This window comes from Ostrea edulis, chromosome 1 (assembly GCF_947568905.1).
Source record: "Ostrea edulis chromosome 1, xbOstEdul1.1, whole genome shotgun sequence".
In the NCBI taxonomy this organism is placed as follows: Eukaryota; Metazoa; Mollusca; class Bivalvia; order Ostreida; family Ostreidae; genus Ostrea; species Ostrea edulis.
Window position 1 is genome coordinate 63,889,763 of NC_079164.1, and position 16,454 is coordinate 63,906,216.

General features: G+C 35.8%; 1 protein-coding gene across 1 annotated transcript in view; it reads left to right on the top strand.

The window, feature by feature from the left end:
* Positions 1–9,253: 9,253 nt before the first annotated feature.
* LOC125647623 (uncharacterized) overlaps positions 9,254–16,454 on the top strand; it is a 243,738-nt gene continuing 236,537 nt past the window's right edge. The window contains exon 1 of the mRNA XM_056143955.1: positions 9,254–9,373. Coding sequence (XP_055999930.1) covers positions 9,322–9,373 — 52 coding nt within the window. The 5' untranslated portion in view covers positions 9,254–9,321. The remainder of the gene's footprint in view (positions 9,374–16,454) is intronic.

The following is a 16,454-nucleotide window of genomic DNA, read 5'->3' on the forward strand; positions in this document are numbered from 1 at the left end:
TGGGAGTTATGAGATTGATCACTGTTCGTTATCTTCACCTTGCATATTAAACAAATTATTCCTGTTTAGATTCGTTTAGAAACTCGAATAACATTTGTGATTTGATTCTAACCTCATAATGACATTACAATACTAAGAAAGTTAATTCAGAAATATTTATAATATGATAACAGTCAACTCATTTTTCTTATAAATCGTTATATTGTAATTTTTTTTATCTTTGCAAATTCCAAGGGTCCGGACCCCCTCGACCCCCCCCCCCTCTAGTTCCGCGCATGAATTATTCTGCTGAGTTGATGCTCTCTTCAAATGATGCACATTGCAATTCAATTGAAAAGAACAATGGTTTTTTTAAAAGAAAGAACAACAATATAATTAAATATATCTTCAATATTCAACGTATCCACTCTTGAATTAATGTTCTCTTTAATTGAATTATTGCTTTGCATTAGTTCCATGGCCGTATGAACCCGGGGGGGGGGGGGTGCCCCCCCCCCCCCAATATTTTTCAACAACAAAAAAATTCATATAGTAAAATTCACATATACTGTAATGTATAATTATTTTTAAGCAGAAAGTTCATTTAATGAGACTCAGAGTCAGTCAGTGTGACTGTACTTTAGCTTAAATAAAAAAAAATATTATGAAAAGCACTTAATGCCTTAACATTTCTTAGGGCATCATCCAAAAGGTCGTAATCATGAGGTAATGGTTCGGTTCTCGTTCCCAGCTCCGCATCTGGCATCAAACCTATCATATGTAGTGACTGTTCCTTTGCCAAGTGCCCGGCACTAGTGTCGTTTAAAGTCCTTTACCGGTATTTGTTGACGACTCATACGAGTGAAAAAATCTCGCAAGGGACGACTGATCAAAAGGTATCTAATATGTGTGACCTTGACTAACTTTCAAGGTCTAATAATTCATTAGATAGCTTGTTCATAGAAACTTCGTCTTGATACAAAAATGTCTATGCCCAACTGCCCTAATACCAGTTCAACGTTTGTATATATTTAAAATCTTTTTGTAAAGCTAATATGATGAATTGTTGACTTTTTTATCATCACAGTTTTTATGGTAAAGGTAAACCCGACAATGTGTGAAGTACTATTTATCAGTGACGTAACACCCCCAATGTGACGTAGGTCATGACGTGTAACAACTTTTTCAAAGCTTGTAAAGTCTCAGGCTGTCAAGACCTGTTTCATTCTTGGTCCAAGAGTAGACACTATCGTATCAGTGTAAGAGCAACCTTCCGCACAGTTTTAACTTTGATTATATTTCACAATGTATGCCCAGACGGACGAAAGAAAGGCATTTTTCGAAAAAGTGCACGAAGAAGCAAGGAATGCAGGAAAAAAAGGATGGGGAACACTAAGTTTTCTTGTTCGACTCAAAGGGCAATTTTTAAAGAAATATCCTCTTCCAACAAGCATACCTAATATCCCAACTTCGAATATTCGAAAAGATGCTGTTTCCTCAGAGCTTTATCCAAATGATGCTCCTTCTGAGCTTATCCCGATTCAGATATATGGTGATGGGAATTGTTTATTCAGAACTCTCTCTATCTTTGTGTTTGGACATGAGGACAATTTTAAGGAAATGAGGGTACGAATTGTGTTTGAACTTGTTTCAAACCTGAAGCGCTACACGAATGAAAACACTTTTGTGACCATGTCCACAAACAAAAGTTCACTTCAATATGTCTTTGAAAGTTCCCTGTCAGAAGAGTGTTTAATTACTGGTGATTTGATTGCTTCATTACAAAAGGAAACAATAAAAACAACCCAGAACGGTTACTATTCAAGCCTTTTACATATGTTCGTAGCTTCTAACGTTTTGCAGAAACCAATCATGTCGATTTTCCCCGAGGTGCAAAACCCTGGTGTAAACAGACAAGATCATAACCAGCTTATTGTTCCTCTTGACCGTGCTGATGCTAAAGAATATCAGGATGCTATCCACATCATGTGGACTCAAACAATTGCTACAAAAATAGATGGTTGGACACCTAATCATTTTGTTGCCTGTATTCACAAGCATGAGGAACCTCTTTGAAAGCGTTCGAGGTTATCCTTTGAGGATTCTGAACTTCATCGCTCATTTGAACCAAAACAATCACAAGATAGTCCTTCCCCACTCTTGGAGTCTAACACAAATGAGGAGTCTATTGAAACAGGTAAATTGGGGGAAACTGCAAACAAAGAAACAGACAAACATGTTAAGGTTGCTACCTTTATTGATTCTTCTTCTTCTTCTTCAGAAGATGATATCTCAGAAATACCAGTTCAAAAGGCCCGGGTTGTACATGAAAAATGGCATACACCAGAGATCGGTAGTACCCCAAATCAGCCACGGAATATTTTCTTTCCAGCAAAAAAGTTTGGTAAAAAGATGAGATCTTTCAATGCCTCCTGGTTTGATCGGTGGTCTTGGTTACATATGTAGAAATCAAAGATGTTGTATTCTGTTTTCCTTGCATGAAATCATTTCAGAAGAAGACTCTCAGTTGTCACAAGAAAGAAAAAGCTTTCATATTAAGTGGTTTTAAAAACTGGAAAAAGGCAACCACAAAATTCGCCGCACACGAGAAAAGTGATTGCCATAAAGAGGCAATGGAAAGGGAGTTTACGATAAAGGAGGAGGTTAAAGATGTTGGAGAATGTCTTTCAAAGACGCACGAAGTCGAGAAGAAGTCTAACAGAGAGATTTGCTTAAAATCACAAACATTTTGAAGTTTCTTGCTCGACAAGGAATTGCTCTTCGGGGTGACAAAGGCGAGAAAAACTCGAACTTTAATCAACTTCTCATGCTAGAGGCTAAACGCGATCCCCAGCTTCAGGAATGGCTACAACGCAAGACAAATAAGTATGTTGCTCCAGATATACAAAATGAAATTTTGCAGGTGATGGGGTTGCAGGTTTTGTGACAAATTGTTGCTTTCATCAAATCGTCTGAATTCTTTTCAATAATGGCAGACGAAACACGAGATATTTCCAACAAAGAGCAACTTGTTTTATGCATTCGATGGGTTGATCAAAATTTTACCGCTCATGAAGATTTATTAGGGATGTACTGTCTTTCTGACATTGGGGCTAATTCAATAACCCTAGCAATTAAAGATGCCCTTTTGAGGTTCGATCTGCCTATCAACAAAGTACGAGGCCAGTGTTATGACATGGCTGCTTCTATGGCTGGTTCAAAGACAGGTTTTGCAACACAAATTCATGCACTTGAACCCAGAGCCCTTTACATACACTGTTATGGTCATGCTCTTAACCTAGCTGACAGTGATTCTATTAAGGGATGTAAGTTGCTTAGAGACACCCTGGACATTGCAAAGGATATAACAAAGTTGATTAAAGAATCTTCAAGAAGGGAGATGATTTTCAATACATTAAAAAATGCCCAAAATCTAGAGAAAACGTCAGCGGGAATAAGGGTTTTGTGTCCCACAAGATGGACAATGAAAGCCGACACATTTTTGAGCATTTTGTCAAACTATGAAATTCTAAGAAATGTTTGGGATGAAAGTCTCCAATACGTGCGTGAGGTAGAAATGAGAAACAGAATTAGGGGAGTGGCTGCTTATACGTGCAGGTTTGATTTCTTCTTTGGGTGTTTACTGAGTGAAAAACTTTTACGTTATAGTGATAATTTGGCAAGGGCTCTCCAGGCTCCAAATCTCTCGGCGAGTGATGGTCAAAAAATGGCATCAACGACAATGAGTGCTTTGCAAAATCTCCGAGATGAGACAATCTTCACTCAGTTTTACGAGGAAGTTGCTGAAAAAGCAAAACAAATGAACATCGATGATCCTGTTCTTCCTAGAAAACGCAAAATTCCTCGTAAACTTGATGATGGGACAGCAGCACATACTTTTTCATCGTGTGCAGATATGTATAGGAAAGATTTCTACGAGGCATTAGATATGCTTTTAGCTGGCATAAAATCTAGATTTGACCAACCAGGTCACAAAGCTTATGTTAATCTTGAAAACCTCGTAATTAAAGCTTGTACAGGTCAAACGTTTGAAGAAGAATCCAATTTTGTCACGACCCTATATGATACAGATTTGAAGCCAAAGGATCTTCATTGCCAACTTATAATGTTAAAGACTGTTTTGCCAAAAGACTTTACGCCAGATATACCAAGTGTGGTTGAATTTTTCAGACATTCAAATGAAAAAAGTCTGTTTGCCGAGATCCTCAAAATTCTCAAACTAATGTTGGTACTTCCTGCAACTAACGCTACCAGTGAACGCTCATTCAGCGCCTTGAAAAGATTGAAAACATCACTGAGATCAACAATGAGCCAAATACGAATAAACAATTTGCTTTTATTGCATGTTCATAAACATGAGACTGATGAACTGAATCCAGAAAAAATAGTTAAGGAGTTCGTAAGGGAAAGTGAACACAGACTGGCGATTTTTGGAAAGTTTACCGAGTACTAAATACCTTATGACTCAGAAATGATTGATAACAAAATGATAAAGATATAAACAAAAACAAAAAAAGATTAAAAAAATCCTTAACACCCCCCTCCAAAAAAAAATCCCCAAACCAAACTTAAAATTAAAGTTGAAGGGTTTTCTGGGAAACTAATTAGATTCTTTGTACATAATTAGCTTTATGTACATGACGTACAACTCAATGTTTGCACATATTTATGCAATTATCTTTTTACTAATGGTTTTGTCGATATCACTTTTTTGTCGTAAATTACTTTGGTGTGGTGCTCCCCCCCCCCCCCAAAAGTGAAATTGCTTCCTACGGGCCTGAGTTCCTGATACAAAAATCCGGCGTTGTAAATTTTGCGAGCAACAATTCCACCTCATTGATACGCTCATCAACTGGCGTGAACAATAATTGAATTCATGCACGCAATGCTGATGATATTTTCAAAGCTCCCCTTTTGTCAGAATTTTTTTTTTTTCAAAAACGGTAAAATCCAGGGGCGGATCCAGGAATTGTGGTTACAGGGGGCGCCACTTTAAGTAAGTAAGTAAGTAATTTATTTCCAATTTTGGGCCCAGAGGGCATACAAAGAATACAAAGTTCATATACATAAATCATAAAAGAGTGATTATCCAAAAGATAGATGAAAAATAAAATATACAAGTTCATGATAAATCAACTTTTCTTAGTAATGAACAGCTATATATGTAATTGGCAATTTTTTCAATAATACTGTCACATTCGTTGCTCATAAGCCAGATAAATTTTTGTCTATTACACAGGTTTATAAAATTCTTGCACAAAATGTTCATGGACTCTATGAATGGTTTTCTTAAGTGTTGGTATGCTATGCAGTCAAATACAAAATGGAATTCATCTTCTACACAGTCAGACTTGCAGACAGTACATATTCTCTGATTTACATATGTTTGTGTGTAACGTCCAGTTTCAAAAGCCAAAGAGTGAGAACTGATTCTGAAATTTGTGAAACATTTCAAAACATGAGGATTACGAATTACTGAAAAATATTTTTCTCTACAGAATCTTGTTTTGAATAGTACATAGGTTCGTAATTGACCAAATTGTTTGTCTGCATTGTCTGAGAGTGTATTGCACCACTGATATTTAAATCTTTCATACAACTTATTAGCAACAATTGAAACAATATTTTTATCATGTATAGGGCATTGTATATCCAACTTATTCAAAATATAATGAATGCTACTGATCCAGCTGCTTTTGTTATTATCGTATAATACATTGTTTTCAAGTACAGAATTTCTTAATAAGGAATTTACTTCGGAATTTAAAATTCTTTGTAAATATTTAAAACAGCTTTTTATGACATCAATATACATTGGGAATCGACCAAGTTCACCAACAATAGCTTGATTTGAGGCTTTTTTATGTACACCACAAATACATTTCAAAAATTTAATGTGCATTTTTTCGCAGTATATTTTGTTAAAGAAGTTTTTCATACAATAACTGGGGCGTTTTGCAGAACATGTATCTGTATTTATTGTTCCCCAGATTTCACACGCATATAGCAGTACAGGTTTTACAGTATGATCATATAAGTGTATCAGGGTATGTATTTTAGGTTTAATATTTCCAAAACATTTGACTAATTTAAAATATGCTTTTAAGGCTCTTTTGTAGAGATCAAACTGGCAATTTGTGAATGAGCCTGATGAGGAGAAAACAATTTCTAGATATTTATATGATGACACTTGTTCAATAATTTGATTTTTATAGAAAAAATTTTCAGCTGATTTTTTTTTACCACTTTTGCAAAATATAATAATTTTTGTCTTCTTGAGATTGACAGACAGGCAATATTTTTCACAGTAGCTTTCAAGCTTATTTATACATTGCTGAAGTCCTCTTTCAGATTTAGAAATTAATACTAAATCATCAGCATACAATAGACAATTTAGGGAAATGTCATCTAATTTAACCGGATCATCATTATCATTAAATAAAGATGGTAGACCATTGATTAATATTTTAAAGAGATTAGGGGAAATTGGGGCAAGTGGGACACTTTAGATTATTTTTGATATTCCATACTAATAGAGATGTATTTATAAAAGTTTAATGTCATGCAATAAAAGATAGATATGTTAAATTTCATTTCTCAGGTATGAAATTCTTTCAGAAGCATTACTCCAAAAAGAAGGGAGACAAATCGTATAACTGCTGAGTGTCCCAGTTGCCCTTCTGTAATGGGGTAACTGGGACAACAATGTTGATACCTAAAGTTAGAAGATTAAATGGGGACAAGGACAAACAAGGGGTTCCTCCTCTCTCTCCAACCCGTTTTCCTAATCTCTCCTCATCCCATCTTGTCGTTCAGCCCCTTAAATTCTCTCCCCAGCCCGTTTTCCTCCCTCCTTCCCTCGATCCTTCAACCCCCCCCCCTCCTTTCCCGATCAATCTTGACATTAAACACAGGTAAAACCGGCAAAGTGCTTCAGATTCGATTATCTATTAAATATTGAGCATAAGTTCAATTATATTCCTATCAATTGTCAACCCAAATCCACAGTTAGCCATTTCTAGAATATGACCAACAAGCTGATTCTCTTGATCCGATGTGAAGTACACGGTTGGTCGGGAGGCTGGGGCATCAGTATCTTGTTCTCATTTCGCACTCATTTCATGCGTAGATTTTAGTATTGCAGACAGTAATTCTGCAGCTTTGCGATTTCAAGCTTAGTTTATCACATGTAGGCCTAATTTTTAATGCTTTTTTCATAGACGATTAAGACCACTTTACTTGTTTGGGGTTTTGGATTTTCTTTCGTCTTACCATTACACCTACTCAAAACACTTGTTCAAACATGCACATACCATATACATGTAATCATAAGCAAATTATAACGACCTTTATTATGTTTGAAATCTAAGATTATTAATTGAATCAAATTTGCTGTGTTTTAAAATAGAGAATTATAAATTTATTATTTATCCTTTAAACATTATGAACTATCCAAAACCCTGCACAATTCACCAAATCTAAGGATATAATTTTATTTGAAATGCATAAAATCTGATTTTCTAAAATACAACTTGAACACCTGTCCCACTTACCCCAATTCAAAAAGGAAATAATCATGTGGAGAATAATATACATTTAAATAATTATTATTGTAATCATTGTACTGGCATTACTACCAACACGTTAAATGAATAACGAAGATTTGGAAACAGCAGTGGTTTTAACAGAAATGGTTGAGAATAACCCCATTCGCAATTATTTAATTGCACAATGTGTTTATCAAAATTATCAATTTGTGACGTCACAATATCTCAGACCACAACATCCGGTACGATGTCGTATATTAATTCAATTTTCGTAAATACTCTAGTCAATTTTTATGTGATAAGATATAAATACTTTGCAAAAAAATGTTTATATCAATATTAACATATAAATTTTCCGCTTCTAAGTATTTTATAAGGTGCATGGTTGTGTTTTGTAAAAGCCGTCATGAAAATAAATGGTGTCTTTATCCCGAAGGAATTTCTTATTCTGAAATGCAATGGGTCATTGATAAATTGCATGGTACTCAACATTTTTCGCGAGTGTTTGTTACGTTTTACAAATCGAGGTATTGGAAAGTGATTAGAACGTTTATCCATATAATTTTAACAAATCAAATTGTTAAATAATTTGTATGATAACAGTTATAATATCTACATCGACAACCCCCCTTCTTATTGCGTAACATACACAAAATGTGCTTACCTTTCGGATCAAAGACCCGATAATTGTTCTGTTTATTTCGTCTTCAGCTGCCAAATTTCACTTTTTAGCAGACGACACTGAGGTAATGTTTTCAACAGAAGAATTCCATACTAGGGCTATAAAGGATTTTTTAACTACCGATGAAAAATATTACAGTGTCCCAGTTACCCTGATGTCCCAGTTGCCCCAATTTACCCTAAGTTATCTCCTTGTCTAACACCCACTTTAGATTCAAATGATCTGGTAAGTTTGTTTTGAAGTTTTACTGACATTGAGTTTGCCGTGTACATATTATTAATGACCTTATATATATATGAGGCAGGGGGTCTTGGGGCAGCCTTGAGGCCCCCAGTGGGCCCAGGGGGCGAAGCCCCCGAAAGATCCTGAATTTTATAGAGCTTGAAATATGTCTTCGGTTTAGTCATTTGTACTATTTTCTATCATTTTTTATTAGTTGAAATTAATAAAATGACGCAAACTTTTTTGGAATTTTATTTAAGTTCTCCCAATAAAGTAATTCAAGAAAATCAAAAGATTTTGTCATTTATTTCTCCGGGAGTGGAAGAAATTATTGCTTCTTTTATCGTTTAGTACATTTTTCTAAACAAGATGCACGATTTGCCTTATATTTGAAAAATTTCAGGGGGGTGCCCCCCTTATATCCGCCACTGAAATTATGTATTTTGAGAGTACCCCCCCCCCCCCCTTCGAAAACCAAAATTAATGGTAGCCCCTCCTTTCAAAAATTCCTGGATCCGCCCCTGTATTACAAATCGTCCATGTGTTAGTATAGACATGTGTCTTCCCTTTTCTATGACAACTTGACAAGGTTATATGCGCTTTATCTATATAATATATGGTGGGGGAGGGGGGGGGGGGAGATAAATGGAGCACGCCCCAACCTCAACCATGCGCAGCAAAACTGTTTACCGCCATCATTTTGTCATAAGGCCGTATTTCAAAACACGTGCGCGTCGAATTTGTTAAATTAATAGCAATTAACCAATCAAAACTCTCCACATTTATTAGAGTATAAAACGCCAAAATTTCAAATACAAAATGGCGGAAAATTAGTGCGGAAGTAGTTTGCAGATTTAATATTGAAGAAACATGGAGAATTATTCAATCTTACATTGCATCTGGTTTTTGTTTATTTTGATTGGTAAGTTGCCTCTCATTCGAATCGAGTTTGAAAGAAATGTACACTACCGTTTAGAACTAAAAGTTTGATAGATAGGCTAATGACTTGCTATGTAGCCTGTATATAGAATGTTCTATCGCTAAAATGATAATGTCCTACGGACCCGATTTAACGATAGAATGCGTCCTATATACCTGCAATGTAGCAAAATGAAAATTGCACACAGTGCATGTTTCGGTAAAATTATGTAACACATCACTCATATGCATTTGGAAAGTTATCTTAACGACCCACTTGGGCCGTTCTTATTTGCAAATTAGGTAAGCGTTCGTTTTTGGAAAACAGCATGCAGCAGGGTGTTCCGATGGCAGTTTCCGGTAAAATGGCAGTCAGTTCGAATCGAGAAAAGTGACATTTCAAAGTGTTGAGTTTACAATATTATTATACGATTTTTTACAGTGTTAAGGACTTACAAATTACCAATGAGGTTAGTTGAATATAAATTTAACTTTAAATGTACGCGTTTATTCTTTGATAAGTTTAAAATCGTTTTGGAGCGATTCCGCAATTTTCTGCAACATTACGGGTATATGGGAGGTATTCTAACTGTGGTGAGGGCCTGTCCCGAGACACAGTTAGATTATTCTAACTATGTAGCCTGATGATTGCTTCAATGATTTATTGTTTTATTGTTTATACGTCCCAGTCAGAATCCCAAAGCTTCGTATTAGAAGAGGGGGTGGGTGGTTTAATTTATATGGAAACGAGGGGGTAATTTATATTCGGTCTAGAACACCCCCCCCCCCCCCCCCCCCCCCCACCAGGTTACTTTTCTCTGGGACAATGTTTCTTTTCCGGGTTTTCGTTTATTTGTACACACAAGGATAATTATTTTCGCATAGACCAATAGTACACTATTGGGTGACTCCCCCTTTATTGTAGTACTGTAGTAGTTTTTAAATCAAGGTAGGCTATTGAGAAATATTGAATAAGTTTCAGTTATGATATCGTTTAACTTTAAAGTCATCATTTCGTAAAGCCAATGGTCGTTATATGTTATTGTTATGTATATAAATCTAATTTACGAATACATACAACCAGTCATGTCATCAAGTCAAATACTGACTTCTGTCTGACCTGTGTCATGCTGGTTTGACCATTCTTAAATCTTTGTGTGCTGGTTTTGGCTGGCCTGCAGATTGCTCCATTGGCTTGATCAGGATGTGGGGCTCATGGCGGGTTTGGCCAGTCCGACAGCAGGGGATGCTGTATCTGCCTGGGTGTCTGGTCCCACCTTTGGTATGTCCGGAGGTCTGTTTGCCATTCTCTTAATTTTGTATTCTTTATAGGAATTATGAGATTGATCACTGTTCGTTATCTTCTCTTTTTCATATAAATAAGGCCTTTATTATAAAACTGCCAAACAACCAACTCTGTAGCTGAACAGAATATTTCAATGTCATTTTGTTTTTTGTCAATAGGACCATCATGATACTCATTGAAGAGTCTCAGTGTTCGAAATTAACCATAGACCGATATACCGAGTCTATGTCAAATGACACAGGTCTACAGATGCCAATTGTAATTGAGATAGATCAAATTGTCTATGTCGATTTTCTAGGTGTAAAGCAATAGAGTTGTCCCAAAAGTCGATGTCTTATGTTATAATAAGGAAAGGAGGACATTGTTATGGAAATGGAAAGAAAATGTGCTTTCTTAGTACATTAAAAGTAAATTAGTTTTTTTGCAATGTTGCGGTCTAGATGCCAATTCGATGAGGTCTATGTCATCTTGTTTTGACATAGACCTGTGGACTATACCAAGTTTTAAACCAATTTCGAACACTGGAGTCTTGTGGGGGGTACCCAGAACAGATTTTTCCTTCATATGATCGCAAATGCCATATTTTATGGCCAACACACTGTTTATTGGAAATCTTAGTTTTTGATATGCTTTAAAGGGACTGGTTCACGATTTTTGAACAAAATATTTTTTATTATTGATGTTGGATATTAAAAGTATAACTCATTTAATGTTGACAATCAAAATTTTGACTTTCTGAATGCAAGAATAAAAGCTATATTTTAGCCTTAAATATGTGTTATGTCAGGGTTTGACACTAAGGCACGTCCGACCGACTGAGTCTACTAAATGATGGTCGGGTAAAATGTCGATTTACTAGTCCGACTGGTCGTGTTGAAAAAATAAGCAAGAAACTTTACTTTAAACCATAAGATATTTTATTCTTAACTAAAAAAGAATAACTAGAGTTTGCGAGCAATTTTGAACCGCATGATGACACAATCTCTATTTTTAGTTCTAATAAATAAGTCGCGGTCGGAAGTGATGTTTTACGACATCTACTCGATGTTAACTGTGTAAAGTTATGTTTTAGATGAATTTATTTTCATTTTTTAAAAAACAACCCAGTTTATTTGAATCAAATATAAGAAAGTGTTTATCAAATTAATAAATTACGTCGTAAACAGCCATTTTTCAATGTTGACATATGTGCGGGAATGTCTCTATATTCAAATACGACTTCTCGTCCTCAAGAAAAGATGTCCCAAGAGAAAAAAAGTAAAAGGTTGGAAGGAAACAAAGCAGGGCTTATGAAATAGAGATAAAAAAAACGGTTGAGATTTCAAATGGACTAGAGAATTTCCGTGCTGGGTAGAATTTAAAGAAACAGAAAATGTGTTTGAAAATGAAAGCATTAAATTGAATGACGAGACTAAAGCTCTTTTTTTTTTGGAGACAATTAAGTACGTTTTAGTTCATGCAAACTTAATATTTGTCATTTGAATTAAGTACATTTTTAAAAATATGGAGAAACTATCAGTTTCTGGAAAGTTGGTCGGGGCTAGTGGATCTAGCAAAAATCATTTGAAGTAGCCCGACTGGTCTAGTGCTCAAAAAAGTAAATGTCAAACCCTGTATGTAAACAAAGACTCGAGTCTTTATATGTAAGCAAACAAATAAGTGAAATATTAATTTTGTAATATAAAGCATCTTAATTTTGCATAGTCGCACATTTTAACTTTTAGATGACAATGTTACCTGAAGAATGCTTGAAATGTGAAAGTTAAAATGAACTTAGATTGATATCCATTTCTTTTGAAAATTTCGTAAACAATAACATACCGCAATCTTTGTTTACAAAACAAATAATGAACTCTCCAAAATGAGCTTCTGTGATAATGTATAACCTTAATTTTTATGTGAAATTTTTAAAACATATTAGACAGTATATTTTGATCATTAAAAGTGAAATACAAGATTTTGGGGGAAATCGTGAATCAGTCCCTTTAAATACTGTATGTGTCTGTGTATAAACATTATTCATACTTTTCAAACATTTTGAAGATCAATAGGAATCAAAGTCTGAAAGTGAGAAAAAAAAATCCAGTTTGAAAATTCTAGATTTTTAATTGTTAATGGTGTATCATCAATAGAATATGAAGGGTTGGCGGTGAAAACATTGGTAGGGTTAGAAAAACGGAAACACACATGTATATTATATTTTGGCCTAAATGTTCACAGTCTATGCGAAAGTTTTTTGGACCAAACAGGACATTCGGTCCTGTGTAATCAATGAACACACCGGACCGAACCAAATTTTGTCAGACCGAAAAACCTAATGTTAAAAAGTGAAACATGTGAAAATGCAAAACCAAGGGAATCTTATTTATTATACTAGTAATACTATACCAGGGATCCCTCCCGTATAATACTAACTTTAGACAGTCCATGTGGTTTTAATCACATTCATTTACGTATTTGGATTTGTGTGCTATTTTTTACTTATAACAAACATTTAAATGACTCCGCATCAAAATAGTAAAGCTCAAAACCGGACACTGAGACATCGGACATTCCGGTCCGGTGTAAAAAATGATGCGTCGGACCTGAGGCACTACACATCGGTCAGGTCCGACGGTCCGATGTCTTTCGCATAGACTGTGTTCAGCAATGTAGAACTTTAAATTTTTGATTGCTTGACAAGAATTTTAGACAGTTTAAAATTTTGAAGTCAACTTGGCCTTCGATAATCTTGGTTGCTCGCATCATCATCCATCACAGGTGTCAATTGAAATATTCAGCCCAGCCCATTCAAAATTGAAGGAAACACCAATAGATTTAGTTTTGGTGATCAAAGAATTTAAAAACTGAATATTTCAGAGCTTTTTATTTCATCACAATTTCAAGAGACAAATGACTTTATAGCTAACAAGGAATTTTTTTTTTTTTTATAAATATGGGAGATGTGTATGAAGTATAGAACCAGGGTTTTATCCAGCATTTAGTTGTTACTACCCAATTTTTATTTAAGGGGAATTTTTGAGAATGTAGTCACGAGCTTCCAGGGAATGGGGGTATCCATGGAATATAATATCCACAGATTAATTATAACAGCCATATAAAGTGATTGATTACTCATTTTATCTATATTGTAAGTCTGACAACTATAGAAAATTACTTAGAATATCAAAAAAATGATTTTTGTTGAAAATTCTTTTACAATTTTGTGAAGTTTCTACAAATGAAGGGGATTTTTTTAATCTGTGGAAGGGGAAATATCTATTTGTTGCCAAGGGGGAAAGGTACCTTTTACCGGTAGTAAAAACAACCTAGATAAATCCCCAAGAACTATAGATCGATCTAGAGGAAAATTTTTTAAGAACTCACACATTGGCTAACATTGATTGATGAATCTAGAGTAGTTATAGCCTCCCCTAACACCCCCTTTTTGGTGTGGAAAAAGTACAAACTTTGATCATTAACTCACCCACACCACCCACTTGAAATTATTTTGGATCCACGCATGGCCAAGGAGTGTACAGGAGCGTGTTGTACGAATTGTAGACACACAGTCCTCTACAAGTGCTAAAATAATTAATACTGGTTTTGTTTTCTTTTAATAAACAATCATTACAGTTTGTAATTCATTTATAAACATTAAAGGTCACTTTAGATCAACAACAACATCCAAAAGTCACTCCGAACTGCCGCACAATCTGGCCACGAAAGGTTTTTAGCTCACCTGAACCAAAGGTTCAAGTGAGCTTTTCTGATCGCTTTTTGTCCGTCATCTTGTCTGTCCGTCTGTCTGTTAAACTTGTCACATTTTAGACTTCTTCTCCAGAACCACTGGGCCAATTTCAACCAAACATGGCCAAAAGCATCCTTGGGTGAAGGGCTTTCAAGTTTGTTCAAATGAAGGGCCATGTCCCTTTCAAAGGGGAGATAATCACAAAAATGCAAAAATAGGGTGGGGTCATTTAAAAATCTTCTCAAGAATCACTGGGCCAGAAGAGCTGAAATTTACCTGAAAGCTTTCTGACATATTGCAGATTCAAGTTTGTTCAAATCATGGCCCCCGGTGGTAGGATGGGGCCGCAAGGGGGGGATCAAAGTTTTACATACAAATATATAGGGAAAAACTTTAAAAATCTTCTTCTCAAGAACCACTGAGTCAGAAAAGCTGATTTTTACATGAAAACTTTCTGACATAGTGCAGATTCAAGTTTGTTCAAATCATGGGCCCCGGGGGTTGGATGGGGCCGCAATAGGGGATCAAAGTTTTACATACAAATATATAGGAAAAATCTTTAAAAATCTTCTTCTTAAGAACCACTGAGCCAGAAAAGCTGATTTTTACATGAAAACTTTCTGATATAATGCAGATTCAGGTTTGTTCAAATCATGGCCCCTGGGGGTAGGATGGGGCCACAAGGGGGGATCAAAGTTTTACATACAAATATATAGGGAAAAACTTTAAAAATCTTTTTCTCAAAAACCACTAAGCCAGAAAAGCTGAGATTTACATGAAAGCTTCCTGACATAATGCAGATTCAAGTTTGTTCAAATCATGGGCTCTGGGGTTTGGATGGGGCCACAATAGTGGATCAAAGTTTTACATACAAATATATAGGAAAAATCTTCTTCTCAAGAACTACTGAGTCAGAAAAGCTGATATTTACAAGAAAACTTTCTGACATAGTGCAGATTCAAGTTTGTTCAAATCATGGCCCCCGGGGGTTAGGATGGGGCCACAAGTAGGGGGGGGAGTCAAAGTTTTACATACAAATATAGGAAAAAGCTTTAAAAATCTTCTTCTCAAGAACCATTGGGCCAAAGAAGTTGACATTTACATGAAAGCTTTCTGACATAGTGTAGATTCAAGTTTGCAAAGGTTAGTTTGGGCCATAATAGGGACTAAGGTTTTACATGCAAATATATATGGAAAGTCTTCAGATATGGGCCAAGGTGACTCAGGTGAGCGATGTGGTCCATGGGCCTCTTGTTTAAGATTTTGTTTTCTCAACGACTAGTTTTTAGCTCACGTGAGCTTTTCTGATTGCCTGTTGTCCATCTGCAAACTTTTCACATTTCCAACTTCTTCAGAACCACTCCGCCAAACTTGGCCAAAAGCATCCTAGCTTGGGTAAAGGGCTTTCAAGTTTCTTCAAATGAAGGGCCATGCCCTCTTCAAAGGAGAGATACATGTAGGGCTTCCGTGGCCGAGTGGTTAGAGCATCACGCTCAAAATCATGCGACCCCCTTACCTCTGTCGGCTCGTGTTCGAATCTTGCTCGCGCCGGTGAGAAAGTTTCCCAGTTTACTTTCGGAAGGTCGGTGGTCTCTTACCAGGTACATTGTATCTGGGTTCTCTCTTCCACCAAAAAAAACTGGGTGCCACCAGATAACTGAAAAATTGTTTAATGTGGTGGAAAAAATCAATCAATCAATCAATTCAAAGGAGAGATAATCACAAAAATGCAAAAATAGGGTGGTGTCAGATGAAAATCTTCTTAAGAACCACTGAGCCCGAAGAGCTGAAATTTATATGAAAGCTTCCTGACATAGTTCAGATTTAATTTTGTTAAAATCATGGCCCCCAGGGGTAGGATGGGGCCATAATATGGGATCAAAGTTTTAGGTATATATATATTTGTATATAGGTAAAATCTTTGAAAATCTTCTTCTCAAGAACGACTGGGCTAGAAAAATACAAATTTACATGAAAGCTTCCTGACATAGTGCAGATTCAAGTTTGTTAAAATCATGGCCTTCGGGGGTAGGATGGGGCCACAAAAGG